This window comes from Ochotona curzoniae, unplaced genomic scaffold (assembly GCF_017591425.1).
Source record: "Ochotona curzoniae isolate NIBS_2020 unplaced genomic scaffold, NIBS_Ocur_1.0 contig_64, whole genome shotgun sequence".
Taxonomy (NCBI): Eukaryota; Metazoa; Chordata; class Mammalia; order Lagomorpha; family Ochotonidae; genus Ochotona; species Ochotona curzoniae.
In genome coordinates this window covers 10,113,811-10,130,040 of record NW_024466502.1, presented here as the reverse complement: position 1 = coordinate 10,130,040, position 16,230 = coordinate 10,113,811, and the positions used below count along the sequence as shown (strand labels likewise).

The 16,230-nt window shown below is 43.0% G+C and overlaps 1 protein-coding gene across 2 annotated transcripts in view; it reads left to right on the top strand.

The window, feature by feature from the left end:
• The window catches only part of IPO5 (importin 5), a 46,731-nt gene that overhangs the window by 15,247 nt on the left and 15,254 nt on the right, over window positions 1-16,230 (top strand). Inside the window, exons 4-15 of one of the 2 annotated variants that reach the window (XM_040991198.1) lie at window positions 138-218; window positions 2,371-2,563; window positions 4,153-4,255; window positions 5,953-6,049; window positions 6,251-6,355; window positions 9,717-9,839; window positions 9,925-10,045; window positions 12,497-12,584; window positions 14,124-14,230; window positions 15,435-15,559; window positions 15,651-15,740; window positions 15,832-16,005. In XM_040991198.1, the coding sequence (XP_040847132.1) occupies window positions 138-218; window positions 2,371-2,563; window positions 4,153-4,255; window positions 5,953-6,049; window positions 6,251-6,355; window positions 9,717-9,839; window positions 9,925-10,045; window positions 12,497-12,584; window positions 14,124-14,230; window positions 15,435-15,559; window positions 15,651-15,740; window positions 15,832-16,005 (1,407 nt within the window). The remainder of the gene's footprint in view (window positions 1-137; window positions 219-2,370; window positions 2,564-4,152; window positions 4,256-5,952; window positions 6,050-6,250; window positions 6,356-9,716; window positions 9,840-9,924; window positions 10,046-12,496; window positions 12,585-14,123; window positions 14,231-15,434; window positions 15,560-15,650; window positions 15,741-15,831; window positions 16,006-16,230) is intronic. The other variant, XM_040991199.1, reaches the window with a different exon arrangement.

The window sequence follows — 16,230 nt, the reverse complement described above, 5'->3', positions numbered from 1 at the left end:
GGGAGAAGCTGCACCAGGCCCAGGCTGAGGGACTCATGTTCTCAGGCACCCGTCCCTTCTGCTTTTCATCTCTTCTGCTAGTTTACTCTTTGAGGTTTTCTGACCAACTCTAACCTCCAGTTTCCTTTATTCTGCAGGAAACCTACGAGAATATCCCAGGCCAGTCAAAGATCACGTTCCTGTTACAAGCCATCAGAAATACGGCTGCCGCTGAGGAGGTACTGCCTGGATGCGGGACGGTGGACGAGGATTGGGACGGAGACAGAGTGTGGCTTACTGCAGACATTGCCTGGCTTTGCTGCAAGCTGTGTGGGAGTTACTGTGTGGAGAATGGGAATGTTCTCCATGGAAGATGACATACCCAGAGTAGATGAACTGAGCAGTTTTATAAATAAGTTGAAGTAATTCCTAGCTTTAGAAATTATTTTTATTGACACACTGAGTTCTACCAGATGTTTTGAAAAAATACTTTTTGTTTTAAAAGTTGGTGCTTGGAGCCATCTCTGATTGAAGCGTGTGCTGGAGGTATGCTTAGGAACACACACACTCTCTAGAATCCTTTAGGAATGTGTCTTAGTGACTGGTGCTAGTGGATAAAGCTGCTGCCTCTGTTGATAGCATCCCGTAGAATCCCTGACTCCTGCCAATGGCTGGGGGAAGCAGTGAAAGATGGCCCCTGCCACCCATGTGGGAGACCTGGCTAAAGCTCCGCCTTCCATCTGTCCAGCCCCTGTCCATTGGAGCCATTTGGGGAGTAAATACTGGATGGTAAATGTCTCTGTCACTTTTTCAAATGAGTAAGTAAATCTTTTGAGTGAATTTTAGTGAATTGCTTCGATCATATTTTATTGAATTTTTAAGATTTTTCTTACCTTTTGATAAATTAGGTCTATTTTTTGAGTTTTTTTTTTTCTTAAAGATGCGTTTGTATTTTTATTTGAAATATTTCCAGAGAGAGGAGAGACAGATCTTCCGTCAGCTACCTCATTCTCCAGATGGCCACAGCAGTTGGGAGATGAGCTAGTCAGGAGCAGCTTCTAGGCCCACCATGTGGGTACAGGGACCCCAGCTGACATCATCCTCTACTGCTTTCCCAGGCACTGGGAAGTGGGAAGTGGAGCTGGGCCTTGAACAAGTGCCCTTAAAGATTTATAATTCTTTCTATTGGGAAAGCAGATTTACGGAGGAGAGACAAAGATCTTCCGTTGCTGGTTCACTTCCCGAATGGCCGCAGCAGCTTGGGTTGAGCCAGGCTGAAGCCAAGAGGCAGAAGTTACTTCCAGGTCTTCCACATAGGTACAGGGGCTCAAAAACTTGGCCCATCCTCTACTGCTTCCTTGGGCACATTTGCAGACAGCTGGATCAGAAGTGAAGCAGTGGGAATTTGAACCTGTGCCCAGACGGGATGCTGGCAATACGGGCAGCCACTTTCCCCATTATGCTGGCTCCATGTATACTTTATAAGAGAACTAGATGAAGAAGAGATGTACTAGGTAACTTCAGTAACTAAAGGTAGATGGCTAGTTTAATACTTAAAAGTTAAATTTGGTACTAAATAAATATTGAGCCTGTTTTGAAGATTAGCCTATATGAAACTTAAGTCAGTGTGGCTTAATGGGTTTTAGTATGTGTGAGAATTGCATGTGATCATTAAGCAGTTTTATAATAATTTTAACCAGTTTGAATTCTTTATATGGATCATATATTAGACTTCAAAAACTTTTGGCTACCTGCCTCAAAAGTTTCTCGGTGAAAAGTAATGGAGAACTAAGATAGCAGATTTTGTTTGTAAAGCTTCACTTAGTAGTCACAGTCCCAGAGCATGGTAATGCTGAGTGGCAGCAGCTGGCAAACTGGCACGGGAGAAATAGGATTCACTCAGAGGCTAGGCCTGACAGGAAACGTTTCTAGAATTGTACTTGTCTCAGCTTCTCTTTTGATAATCTCAAGAGATTTTAGAGTGTCAAGCCAATTTCTGACAGTATTCAGATTGGTGGACACTGTTTTGGATGGGGAACTTGTAATGTTTGCATGAAAGGGCGAAGATGGATGGATGTCATAGCCTTTTGTCTAAGATGGTCATGAAAGGGCAGTTCTATAACAGGACAGACCAGGCTCTGAGCCTGAGGTGAGGTGGTAAAGATGTGTCTTTTCTAGAATGGAAACTTTGCAAGTTTCCCTCAGATGCTCCTTGGATGGCGCTTGGCTGTACAACAGACTAGTAGAGTTGTATAGAGTTAACATTGTTGTGTAGAAATAGTGCTTGTGAAGATGAGTTATAAAGAGCAGCAGTGAAGTGCCTCAGTGGCACGGTGAACCTGGTTTGCTCCCGCCAGAGCTGAAGTGGTTGCCACTGTTGCCTGTTTCTAGGCTAGACAGATGGCTGCAGTCCTCCTCAGGCGCCTTCTGTCCTCTGCCTTCGACGAAGTCTACCCAGCTCTGCCTTCCGAGGTCCAGGCCGCCATCAAGAGTGAACTCCTGGTGATTATACAGATGGAGACGCAGTCCAGCATGAGGAAGAAGATCTGTGACATCGCCGCCGAGCTGGCCAGGAACCTGATAGGTACTCCTGTGTCCCTGTGGAAGATGCTCATGGACGCTCAAGCACCGTTCGCGTTGTTGGAGTGTTTTTGAGTTGTGTTTTTGGTGCCAAAAATTACAGATGTTTGTGAAATGTTATAATACTTAATCGATATTCCAAACATGCATATGGAAAAATAATTTGCTTGAAAGTTACCGTTAAGTTTCCTCCTTAATCTGTAGCTTTACAAGCATGGATTACTTAATGATACCACCTGCCTTGTAACTTCAGCTTGCAAAGAAATCTTTGCACATCAAGTGCTTTTGATATTATATGTGTATATGACAAATTATATGTGACTATGTTATGTCACCATGTATAAGATATACAAATTTATCTTTAAATAATGGCATAAAAGGAAAACATTTTAAAAACACATCATAATCCTTCTAGTCAACTGAAAACATTAATAATATAATCAAATGTTCTTTACACATTGCTTTGACAAGACCATATGTTTAATTGTAAACCCAGTTCATTTAGGGAACATTATTAGTAGTTAAAAAGGATGCCTCACCAATACAAGGGGTAAGTCGGGATGTTCCTCAGATTTTAAGAGGCAGGTAGGAGTTTTTATAGGTGACATTATTTCTCATTCAAAGTCACAGGGCAGGACCCACATCCCATATTGCAGTGCCTGGCTTCTGGCCTTGCTCTGCTGATCCTTCCTGCTAATGCACCCCAGGGCTAGAGGCGTTGGTCCAAGTGATCCCCGGGAGGGAGGTCTGCGCTGGTTTCCCACTTCAGTCTAGCCCGGGCCCAACTGTTACAGGTGTTTAGAGTGGACCAGCAGATGGGCACTCTCATTATCAAATAAGTGTATTTTTTTAAAAACTCGCTTAATGGAAATGTTCCCAAAAGTAATTCAAAGTGCTTTTATTTCTCCACCCGCTTTGGTAGATTATTTTTAAGCATTCTTTTAGCCCCCCTCAAGGCATTAACTGTATGTTGAAGAGACAGAGTAAAAGATGTTTAATTCTTTAAATGTCAGCTAAGCAGCATAAGTATCCTTTCTTGGAAGGTTCAGTGACTACAGGGAACATTTTAATAAAAAAAACATTATAGCTTATCTCTTAATTGCTACAATGATTTGTGACTAACCAGTGGGTCTGATAAACAGTACGGTGGATTTTGTAGCTTTGTTAAAAACTTTCTGGCCTTTTTTAAGAGAGTGGAAAGTGTAAGCAGCCTCTTTGGGTCCTGGGTTTCCTGCCCCAGTGTCTGCTCCAGTTAGAAACTAACCATCATCTTGGCTTTCAGTGGCACCTTAACCTGGTTGATAAAACTTGAATATGATAGTGTGTATCAAGGAAGCATCAGGCGCGTTTCTGTGGAGTTGAGAATGCTCGCTCTCCAGATGAGCTCACTTGTGTCTGTGCTCCTGTGACACAGATGTACAGTTTTGTTAGCTAGGTTGGGACTGAATTGTAGTTCGGAAACTTCATTTTTCCCTAATGTTTTGGAACAGAGGCAAGTGACATGTTCCATTACTGCATGTTTTGAAAGAAGTTGTCTTTGCCCTTGTGAAAGTTGCCCCCTGTAACTTATGCCCAGGTTTCTTTACTTTTTAGATGAGGACGGCAACAACCAGTGGCCTGAAGGGCTGAAGTTTCTTTTCGAGTCAGTCAGCTCTCAGAATATGGGTCTGCGTGAGGCTGCCTTGCACATTTTCTGGTAAATGCAGTGAACTGAGGCTCTGCGTTACGTTATGTTGAAATGGCGTTTCGGTGAATTGCTTTAGCATAATTTAACTTCTTAGACTACAGAATCTTGCCTTTAGGGGTCAAGACCTGAGATGCTTGCGTCCACATCTCATCCTGGGGATCAGGTCTCTGTGCACTACCTCTTCCTGTTTGTTGTTGATGGAGAGCGCTGGGAGGTGGCACATGACTCTCCGCTGCTCAAATGGGAGACCACAGCTTGGTCTGGGAGGGAACCAACAGACAGGAACTCACTCTTTCAAGTAAAAACAAGTTTTTAAATTAGTACTAAACATTATTTAGAAAGATTTCTTGAAGTAAGGTTTATATTTGTGTTGAAAAAAATTCTGAAAGCAATTTCTTACTGTGATCCAATTTCTTACTGTGAAAGTTCTTTTTGTTACTTTAGATCTGAAAATTTTAAAAATTCTTTCTTACCTTGTGTTTGGAGATTAACACGCTACCAATAATAGCTTTTAGAAAACCACTTTAGGGGCCTGTGTTGATGCAGTGGGGTAAGCCACTGCCTGCAACTCTAGTATCCCATATGGATGCAGTTGTATATGCCTGGTGCTCTGCTTCCAGTCCAGGTCCCTGCTAGTGCCCTGGGGAAAAGAGTGCAAGAGGAACCGAGCATTAGGACCCTTGGCACCCATGGAAGACCTGGGCTTCATCCTGCCACAGCCCTGGCAGTTGTGGCCATCTGGGAAGTGAAACAAATGATGGGTGATCTTTTTCTTCTTTCTCTTTTCTGGCTTGCAAATAAATGTTTTGTTGTAAGATTTATTTATTTGAAGAGTCACACAGAAAGTCACAAAGAGAAAGAAGTCTTTTGTTTGGTGTCACACTTCCCCTGCCCCAGATAGCCACAGTAGCCAGATAGCCAGGGCTAGACCAGGCTGGAGCCAGGAGCTTTGGATGTGGATGACAGGGGCCGTCTTTGGCTGCCTTCTGTGCGTTTTGAGGCGTTAGCAGGGGCTGGATTGGAAGTGCAGAAAGCCAGAACAGGAGCCAGCCCTTGAATAAGATGCCGATATTGGAAACAGCTGCCTTATCTGCTACTCTGCAGTGCCAACCCCAAGCTTTGTAATATTTTAACAAATTCCTACATATTTATAAACAAACTGGCTAGGTTTAGCATTAGATGACTGTTTTTACCTCCTGCTATATTAAAATTTTCCGTTAAATTTATAATATGGTTGATGTTGGATTTGTAACTTTTCAAGATCATATCCGTTTTAGATATTACTTGAGTCTCTGCTTTAGTTGTCAGGTGTATATCTTGTTTGTATCAGCCAACCACGATAGAGAATTTATCCAGTGCACACTTACTCTGAACTAGAGCAGAACTTCGATTCCCTGGGTCACCAGGACTAGGAACAGATCAAAAATCACGGTCATTCTTGTCCTGTCCTGTACTCCAGGTCGGTGCCCAGCAGAACTGGTGGTCAGAGTAGAGAGGGGGCCGAGAATGGGCTGCCAAGGGCCTCGGTCCTGGCCGCCTTCTCCAGTGTGCTTGTTCCCTCAGCCAGCTCAGACACAGCCTGGTTCGGAGCCAGAGCACAGGGCAGTGATGGTCATCCCAGGAACGCTTGAGCCAGGAATGTCTGTTGGCAGTGTGGATCTAGCTCTCATTTTGCTAAGATAAATTGTGCTTTGCATCATTTTCAGGAACTTTCCTGGAATTTTTGGGAACCAACAGCAGCACTATTTAGACGTCATCAAGCGAATGTTAGTTCAGTGTATGCAAGATCAGGAGCATCCATCAGTAAGTAATTTGAGCCCCATTAATTAATAGTACATGATTTAATCTGACTTGTGAAACCTGTGAGTGTATTGATTGGCTTTACTTTTGAACTTTATAATACACGTGCTACCTTTACTGATTTTAAAAATATAATGTTAAGAAAATTTAACTTGTCTCCATCAAAAATGTCTCATATTTTCCATTTTTTACTCTGCATTTTAGATCAGGACGTTATCTGCTAGAGCTACTGCTGCGTTTATACTTGCAAATGAGCATAATGTTACTCTTTTCAAACATTTTGCAGACTTGTTACCCGGATTCTTACAGGTGAGGAAACAGTATAGACCAAATCCTACTTTTCATCCTAATTGGTATAAATTCTCATGCAAATTCTGTAGTACATTTGGTTAGTAGGTGTTGTCTGTCATGTGGTGGGACTCAGGACCTGGCAGTGAACAAGGTATGCACAGCTCTTGTCTCCTGAGCACACACGTGTTACTTCAAAAAAACTTTGCTAATCTCTTGAAATATTTAGTTAGAAAATTTCCCTTTCATACAAATGGAATAAATAGTCATGCTTATCATTGAATGAATCATGGTTTATTTTCATGAAATAAACAGGATTATCATGAGGTTTAATACCCATTCTACATAAGGGGAAACTGACAAAGGATTGAGAGCCTATCCAGGATCCCAGCTTCAGGAAGTGGTGGAATCCCAGCTGGAGCTCACGTCAGGCTGCGGAGGTCTTGCCATCAGGTCCTGGCTTCTAGCTTGTATTACGGAGTGAATGGTTTATGGTTAATTGGCTGGTACTAATAGTTTCCCAAGATAAATCAGTGTTTGGAAGATGCCTGCTGGCTTACCCTTAAAGCAGTGCAGAGTTGGGCAGCTTAGAGTGGTGATTGTCAGCCTTGTGAGATGCAATTTCCTCTGTGACAGACACTTGTAACTTCCACATGCCATCCTAAAATGAAATGTAAAGTGACCTAACTCGGGTACCTGGAGATAAGTAAATATGAAGAATTGAGAAGAATGTCATATTGAAAAGGGCTGCTTTTTGCACGGGTGAAAGCTGAGCCATTCCTATAGTATAAGGCGTAGTGGAGTAGATGACTGCTGAGTGATCCAGTGCAGCAGCTAAAACTGGACGGACAAGGGCATTAGTCAGCAGCACAGCTACTCTTGGTGATGAGGTTTCCTGAACGAAGCAGATTCATATACAAGTAACATTTCCTATACGTTACTCCTGTACGAATAGGAGGCCGGGGCATCGCGGCACAGTTGTCTCCCAGCATTCAATGGAGTTTGGTTCTGGAATCCCCATGGGTACCAAAATGTGAGAGTGCTCAAATCTTTTATACTAAAATGTGTAGTGTTTACATTTAACTTTTGTTGTATCATCCTGTGTGCATTCAGTATTCTTTAGGTTACTTCTCATACCTAGTACATTGTAAATGCTATATAAGTGATTGCTAAACTGTATTTTTTAGGGAATACTGACAAGAAAAAAAACAATGGTCTATATTTAATGCAGCATTTTTATTCATATATTTTCACCTCCCCATTATTTTACAGATAATAAGGAAGGCCAACTGTACATTAAAACCAGACAATAAATAATCTGTGGCTTAAGTTTAAATTATTCATAAGTTTTTCCATGTTTACTGACATTGGTTATACAAAGCACATGCTGATAAGATTGTGTGAGTTCCTGGGAAAATGCCTGTGTCGGACGCAGGACATCTGGACCCATTGGCCTCTGCCCACTCAGCCACGTGACAGCCAAAAGAGATTTGAGGAGCTGAAATTGGTTTCTTTGTGTGATAAAAAGTTTGTCAGGATTTGGTGAATCCTCTCTCCTGCTGTCATTCTGAAAAGATAGTTTAGGTAACTGTGACATGCTGTCATTTTAGCTGTTACCAAAAATCTCAAATTATTGTTCAAATCTAACCCTACATATTTTTTTCTTTCTCTAGATTTTTTTTAAAGATTTATTTTATTTTTTTTTTAATTGGAAAGGCGGGGATGTGAGGGCGATCTGGCTGCGACATCTGTCACCCCATTGATCGCCAGGGTTGATTCGGCTGATCTGGCTGGCTAGGCGGGTGTCCCCTTCCTCCCTCACCGCTCCATGTGCGTCCCTCCCGACCATCCCCGCTAGAGGAGGACCAGTCTTCGGTCAAGGGTATATGAGTAGCTGCGCTCCCCTGCTAGAACCTCCAAACAAGCTCTCAAGGAAAGGCGGATATACAGAGAGGAGAGACAGGAAGATCTTCCATCCGATGATTCACTCCCCAGGCGGCCGCAAGGGCTAGAGCTGAGCCAATCCGGAGCCAGGATCCTCCTCTGGGTCTCCCACATAGGGGCAGGGTCCCAAAGCTTTGGGCCGTCCTCGACTGCTTTCCCAGGCCACAGGCAGGGAACTGGATAGGAAGCAGGGCTGCCAGGATTAGAACCAGCGCCCATATGGGATCCCGGGCATGCAAGGCAAGGACATTAACCACTGCGCCATCGCCCCGGGCCCTCTTCCTCTAGATTTTTAGAGTGAATTAAAATGTTCAAGACTCCCTCGCATGTGTTGTTCTGGAGTAAACATTGGTAGTTTAAAAATGCTTCCACCTGGCCTGGGCCTGGCAGAGCAACCAGCTGGAGAGAGAGGCAGGGGGAGGCACCGTGGCAGGCTAAGCCGCTGCCTGTGGCTCCGCTTCCGCTCCAGCTCCCTGCTGATGTCCATGGATGGCAGCGGAGGATAGCCCAAGTTCTTGGTACTCTGCACCCACGTGGGAGACCCTGAAAAAACTCCTGACTTTGGACTGACTCGACTCTGGCCATTGTAGTCATTTGGGGAGTGAGACAGTGGATGAAAGATCTCATCCTGTTCTCCAGCTCTCTGCTTCAAATAAAAAATAATCTTTAAAAAGAAGTGCAGCAGATGGTGGATCAGGCCACCAAGATCTGTATCTCTGGTCTTTCTTTCAAATAAAATAAGTCCATTTTTGAAAAGGGAAAAAAGTGAGTAATATTGCTGTGTGTGGAAAAGAAAAACCTACAACATAGAGAAAGATAAGGGATTCTTTGTGGTTACAGCAAAAAATTCCTTGACAGCCTTAACTTTTGTTGTGGGTATCAATTTTGACTTGGAATTCTGGTGGGGTTTTTTTTGTTTTTTTGTTTGTTTTTTTTTTTTAAGATTTATTTATTTATTGGAAAGTCAGATATACAGAGAGGAGGAGAGACAGAAAGATCCTCCGTCCGATGATTCATTTCCCAAGTGAGTGCAATGGCCAGTGCTATGCCGATCCGAAGCCAGGATCAAGGAACTTCCTCCAGGTCTCCCACATGGGTGCAGGGTCCCAAGGTTTTGGGCCATCCTTGACTGCTTTCCCAGGCCACAAGCAGGGAGCTGGATGGGAAGTCGGCCTGCCGGGATTAGAACTGGCAGGCATATGGGATCCCGGCGTGTTCAAGGCGAGGACTTTAGCTGCTAGGCCACTGCGCCAGGCCCCTGTTTTTTGTTTCTAATTAACATTCATCAAAAGACAGTACATAAGGCTGTAGGTAGAACGTTTGCATAATGTAGATTGCTGAGTAAGAAAAAAAAAATAGTAAGACTGTTGAGTCTGCCTCCAAAGAGTGTTTTTACTGTCCTAGTGTGGGTCTCACACACTTGTGTTTTTTCTGCTAGGCTGTAAATGACTCGTGCTACCAGAATGACGATTCAGTCCTCAAGTCCCTTGTGGAGATTGCAGACACCGTTCCGAAGTACCTGCGTCCTCACCTGGAAGCCACTCTGCAGCTGAGTCTGAAGGTGCGGGAAGTGCGCTGTGCAGCTCTGTCTGTGGCTTGCAGAGAATTCACACTATTAAATGCAGACAAATCTGTCTGTCTTGCAGTTGTGTGGAGACACCAGCCTCAATAACATGCAACGCCAGCTCGCTCTTGAAGTCATCGTGACCCTGTCCGAGACTGCAGCTGCCATGTTAAGGAAGCACACTAATATTGTTGCGCAAACTAGTAAGTCGGGGTCGTGCTGCTATGGGAATGTAGTACCACTGGAGTAAACTCCGAGGATTGTGTCATTTCCCGGATTGGTTAAGAATAGGAGTATCCTCAGAAGCAGAGCAATCAATCTCCATGCACGGGTAGACGTCCAACACTTTATGCTTTCAAAGCCTCAGAAGCCTGGTGTTTAAAGTGTTCTGTGGATTAAAATTGTGTTCTATTATTCAGGTCAAATACTGAGCGAAGTAATTCTCAGGTACTTTATAGACATCCAGGAACAAACTGAAGACTGGGATAACGTGACTGGCACGTAGTGGTCAGGATGGTTCAGAACACAGCTCTGCGTGCCTGGGCTCACCTCGCTGTGCTCTGCTGCTTTGTCTTGCTCTCTGCAGGAGCTCGGTGTTTAGTGTGCTAGAGAAATACTGTAAGGCTTGCTGCGGGGGTTTATCGCAGAGAAAGTGGTGTGCCCGTGTTGTGTCCTGGCCATTTCTTTATGTATTAGTGCACATTTGAACAAAATATGTACTGTGTAGTATGTAGTGGCACCTACAACTTACACTGAGATGTGGCTAGCATTTTAGAAACTTTCCTGTTAAAACTCAGGGGGCAAGAAAAATATTCCTGCTAATATCGTACTGATAGTCCCACACAATACACTGAGATAAAATGTGAATGAAGAGATTCAAGCAAAAATTACTCCTTATTTGTAGGCTCTGTCGTTTTCTGTTAAAAAGAAAATAATCCACAGATAAATTTTTAGGGTCAAAGGGTTTAGCAAGTTTGTTAGCTTTGAAATCATAATAGAATTTTACCAGGGGGAAAAAAAAACCTGTGCTAGGCATGGCCTGTGATGTCTAGGGGTAAACCAAGCAGTGTGGAGGAGCTTTATGGAAGCAGTTAAGCAGTACTGATTAACTAATGGAAGAACCAAGTTTCCCTCAGATGCTTAAAGTCAGAGCCATTTCAGTCAGAACTCCAGAGCCTCATGACAGAGCTGACTGTGAAGTTCTTGATAGAACATGGGCCTGGCCTAGAGTAACTAAAGCAACTTTGGTGCACAGAGTAGAACTATTGCCCTATAAGCTGTGAGGATAATTTGTGAAATGTTACTGAAACATTCAGTTATTTCTATGCAAAAAAAAAAGCATGTTCCAGTCTCAGATGTCCTATTTTTAAAAAAAAACAGTACTCTGTTATGAATGTATTTCACAAGTAAAGCTTAATAGTATACAGTTGTTTTAAAGACTGACTCACAAACCATTTGGATATTGCTAAATTTGCAAAAACTAAAAATTGCCAGCCAAAAATATCATAAGTGAAATTAAAAGATAAACCACAAGCTGAGATAAAGTAATTAAAGGACATACTATAAACAAAATTTTGGTACCTAGGAAATAGAGGCTTTGAAAAAGAAATTAACAGATGTAAAATAACTAGCAAGTGTGATTGTGGGTACAAGTTGTCAGCAACTTCGGCTGTAGAAGGTGTTGGTGGTAGGTGCTGGTGTCCAAGAAATCTGATTCTAGCTGCAGGTCCCTTCACACAGTGCTGGGAACAAAGGCACTTCTTCTAAGAGTAGATTACTCAAGAATGGTAGGGAGCAGTTTGGGGATTTTTATATAATATTGAACATACTTGTCATGATTTCATGTCCAGACTCAGGCTTGTCAAGATGTGTAATTGTTTCATCAGACCAAATACAGGAGGGATAAATTTGGCGTCACTGTTGCAGGACCAAAGGGTTCCTTAGGACAGCAGCAGATATGTCTATATTTTGGAATGATAGGAAGTAATTATTGGAATCTGTATGTGTTAAAAAAACAAATTGCCAAAGGTACAGACATATGGTTGTGAATGCAGAAATCTATAGTTGAAGGGTTGGAAGTGTTTTTGGAACGATGACCACTAATCTGTGGTGCTGACTGTCTGAGGAAGGGAAAGAGAGTAGTGGGATTTGGGATTAGTTCAGCTAATTTGGGAAGAGTTCAGCTCTTTAATGTTTGTTTTAAGCGATACTAAAGCAATTATAGCACAAGGTTAAAATATGACAAACCGTGTTTTAGGTGCATGGGCAAATGTAGTCTTCCCAGGGAACCCTTAAGGATTGGTTCTAGGAAACCCCCCACCAGGAAAATAAACCTCAGATGCTCAAGGCTTTGACATGAAATGACATACAGAGCACTGCATGTAACCTGTGTGTGTAGCCCACTTCAGTTGTGTCTGGATTGCAGCGTCAGTGTTCTGTGTGTAGTATTACACTGCTGATTGGGGGACTAAGGGAAAGGGGGACGGTCTGCACCTACTGAGTACATAGCTTGTTTCCCATCATGCATTTGAAATGTGGGCTGCACATACAGACAGCTGACTAATGGTTTTGTCTCTTTTGGAGGCAAGATGTAGCATACTGTAAAATTCTTGTTTGTGAGTGGTCCTCAGGTGTGAAATAATTACTTATTTTAGTTCCCCAGATGTTAGCAATGATGGTTGACCTGGAAGAAGATGAGGACTGGGCAAATGCTGATGAACTAGAAGATGACGATTTTGACAGGTAACCCCATGTCTGCTGCTGTGTGGCTATGTGTGTTTGATGGATAGGGTGTGCCTAAGGAGGCGGAGGGTGCTTCAGGGCTGTGAGGCCGGTGCTCCACCATGGTTCCCTGAGAGCTGAGCTTCCATTTGAAACGTGGAACATTTTGCTTTTTGTGAGTTTAAAAATGCATATGTGTATTTATTTTCATGGAAGACAGAGTGAAAGGGAGAACGAGAGAGTTTTTCCATCCTGGTGGTTCAGTCCCCAAATGAGCACAGCAGCCAGGGCTGGGCTAATTGAAACTGTGAGCCTAGGATTCAATCAGGTCTCCCACATGCATAGTAGGAGCCCAGGCCATCATCCCATTGCCTTCCCAAGCACCTTACTAGGATGTTGGATTGGGGACAAAGCATCTGATATTGGAACCCAATATGAGATGCTAATGTCACAGCAGCTAACCTGCTATGTTATGGCATCAGTGTCTTTCTGTGGCAGAGGTTTTTAACCGATTACGTCAGGGCATCCACCAGCCCCTGACTGTCAGAATATATATATGAAAGTGATCCTTCAGGGCGGGCATGATGGCTTAATTGACTAATCCTTCACCTGCAAGATCTGGCATCCTATATGGGCCACAGTTTGTGTGCAGTTTCTCTACTTCCATCCAGCTCCCTGTTTGTAACCCAGGAAAGCAGCTGAGGATGGCCAAAACCTAGGAATCCTGCACCTGCGTAGGAGACCTTAAAGCAACTCCTGGCTTTGGATTGGCTCAGCACTAGTCATTGTGGCCATTTGTGAGGTCAACCAGCAGATGGAAGAGCTTTCCCTGTGTCTTTCTGTACATCTGTCCTTCAAGATCAGGTTCTCTTTTTTCTTTTTCTGTGTAGACTGGGGCTCCCCCCAAACTCCCACCCCCCGACAGTTTCCCCATTTTACTACAGTGATATAGTCCTTCATAAGGAATCATAACTCCATGAGTCTGTTATTTAAGTGTACCCCGACATTGCTGGTACAGACAATGCAAAATCAGGTTTTCAGGGCCAACAACGTGCTGCAGGATTATTCTTCACTTTTGTAGTTGTGTCCCAAGGAGTTATAAATTGTGTCCATGGCAAATGTAATCTTCTATTGCCGAGTCAAAATAAATACATATTTTTAGTTTTATTGGAAAAGCAGATTGGATTTACAGGGAGAAAGACCAAGAGAGAGTGCATGGGTGGCGTCTCTGGTACCTCCAGTCCGGCTTCCTGCGAGTATCCTAGGAGGCAGCAGGTCATGGCTCAAGTCCTTGGACCTGAGACCCTGGTGAGGTTCCTGGCTCCTAGTTTCAAACTGGCCTAGCTGTAGCTGTTGTAAGCATTTGGGGGAATAAAGTAGTGGAAGAAAGATCTCTCCACATCTCTTGTCTGTGATTCTACTGGTAAAAAAAATGAACAAATATTTGTTTTAAAGACTAAGCTTTTTCCTTAATGCTAATTTAATATTTTTTTAAAACTGTGCAGTGTAATTTTTGGCAAATTTTAATATATTAAATATGTTCCTTTGTTCTGTGCTTAGCAACGCAGTTGCTGGTGAGAGTGCTTTAGACCGAATGGCATGTGGACTTGGTGGGAAGCTCGTTCTGCCAATGATTAAGGAACACATTATGCAAATGCTGCAAAATCGTAAGCAACATGTCCTTCAGATCATGGAACTCTAACGTACTTAGACTGCTTGAAAAATGTCTTTGCCTTTTTCAATCAATATTTAACCAAATTCTTAGGTTGTCTTGATAAAATGCCATTTAATCATCTTTGGGGCCTTTTAGTCTTAGGCTAGAAAGAATGTTTTTGATTACTGCCGAAGTATACTTGACTCATATACTCTTCCTTGAATCAATCTTTAGTGAGGAGCCACTTTGTTTCTTTACTAATAATTTCCTAGTAAATATTTGACAATAATCATAAACCTTTGACCCTGTTGTCTGGATCAGTAGCAAAGATTACTACACATTTTTATTTTAATTATAAAATTAATGTGTTGATCATTCTTAAAATATACAAGTGTATCAGTCCCTTTATTTGTTCTGATAGGGAGTCACTGTGAACCTGTTGCTGAGATTTTTCTCCAACCTCTTACATGCATGATAGAGACACTGTGTAAGCTTTTACTCAGCAGGGTCTCATTTCACTGTGAGAATCCTTGCTTTTTCATGTCTGGGTCTTGAATGGCCTGAACTTTTCAGGCATCTGAATAAAGGCAGATTCCAAGGCCTTTAAGACCTGGAAAACCTTGTTTTGACGTTCCGTTTTTAAGGTGATGCTAGTGAGGCCCAGAGCCGCTGGGCGATTAGAGCAGCTCAGTTAGCAGTTAGTCTCCGCAGCAGTGCATGTCACTCTGCAGAGCTGCTGGAAGTGGCTGTGATTTGTACTTGGAGACTTCAGCTGGTCCAGCTCACTGCAGAGCTGTTCGTGAGTGTGAGGACGCTTGTTGCTGAGCAGATGGCTTAGCGTAAGTGCTGCACCTCTGTCTCCTCAGTTTTAAAGTAGAAAAATGATGTGTGCCCTACCCCCAGCATGGGAGTTCCGACCCAGAAGTGTATTCACTGTGTTTGGAGCTCTTATATGGCGGTGAAGGATACAGATTTACTCTGTTGCAACTTTTATGCCTAAAATAGTCTTGTTTCTATACAGCTGACTGCTTTTTCAGTCTAAGAAACCAAGTTTGTTTTTTTGTTTTCTTTTACTATTTATTTGAAAAAGATTTTTAAAGATATTCATCTGTTGGAATTATTTTCTGATATTTTTAAAAGTAAAAGCTCTTTGACACGTGTCGCTACCGGAATGGCATGTCTCTCAGCTGTCCTTCATGTGTCGATCTTTGTTGTAGCTGACTGGAAGTACCGGCATGCAGGACTCATGGCTTTGTCTGCCATCGGTGAAGGCTGTCACCAGCAGATGGAAGGAATTCTAAACGAAATTGTAAATTTTGTTCTGCTTTTCCTTCAGGATCCTGTAAGTATCAGTAGATGCTTGATTTACAGTTACTGCCCTAGTTTCACTTGGTCACCCATGCCCTGAACTAATAAAAGGAACTCTATTCCAGCATCCCAGAGTAAGGTATGCAGCCTGTAATGCTGTGGGACAGATGGCCACCGATTTTGCCCCTTGTTTCCAAAAGAAATTTCATGAGAAGGTAAGTGGCAAATCCCTGGGCTGTCATATCTTCATGCTGGGGAGGAATGTTTGAGCTGCAAGATCCTCACGTATTTGGTGTCACTTGCCAGGTGATTGCAGCCCTGCTGCAGACGATGGAAGACCAAGGCAACCAGCGGGTTCAGGCCCACGCCGCCGCGGCCCTCATCAACTTCACTGAAGACTGTCCCAAGTCGCTGCTTATTCCGTACCTAGACAACTTGGTGAAGCACCTGCATTCTATTATGGTCCTTAAGCTTCAAGAGGTGAGCCATAAGATCTTTTCTCTCCATATTTAGAGGTTAATTTGCGCTGATTTGATAGGTGAGAACTGGAAGAAAAGGCAGTGAGCAAGGTCATAAAGAGTAGAAAATTCAAGAGGGACATTGCAGGATGCTTTTAGCAGAGTGACTCAGGTTAGCCCCACAGCTGGAGCAGCTACGGGTTAAATAAGATCACTGAATGAATTGCCTTGAAAACATGGCAGAGAA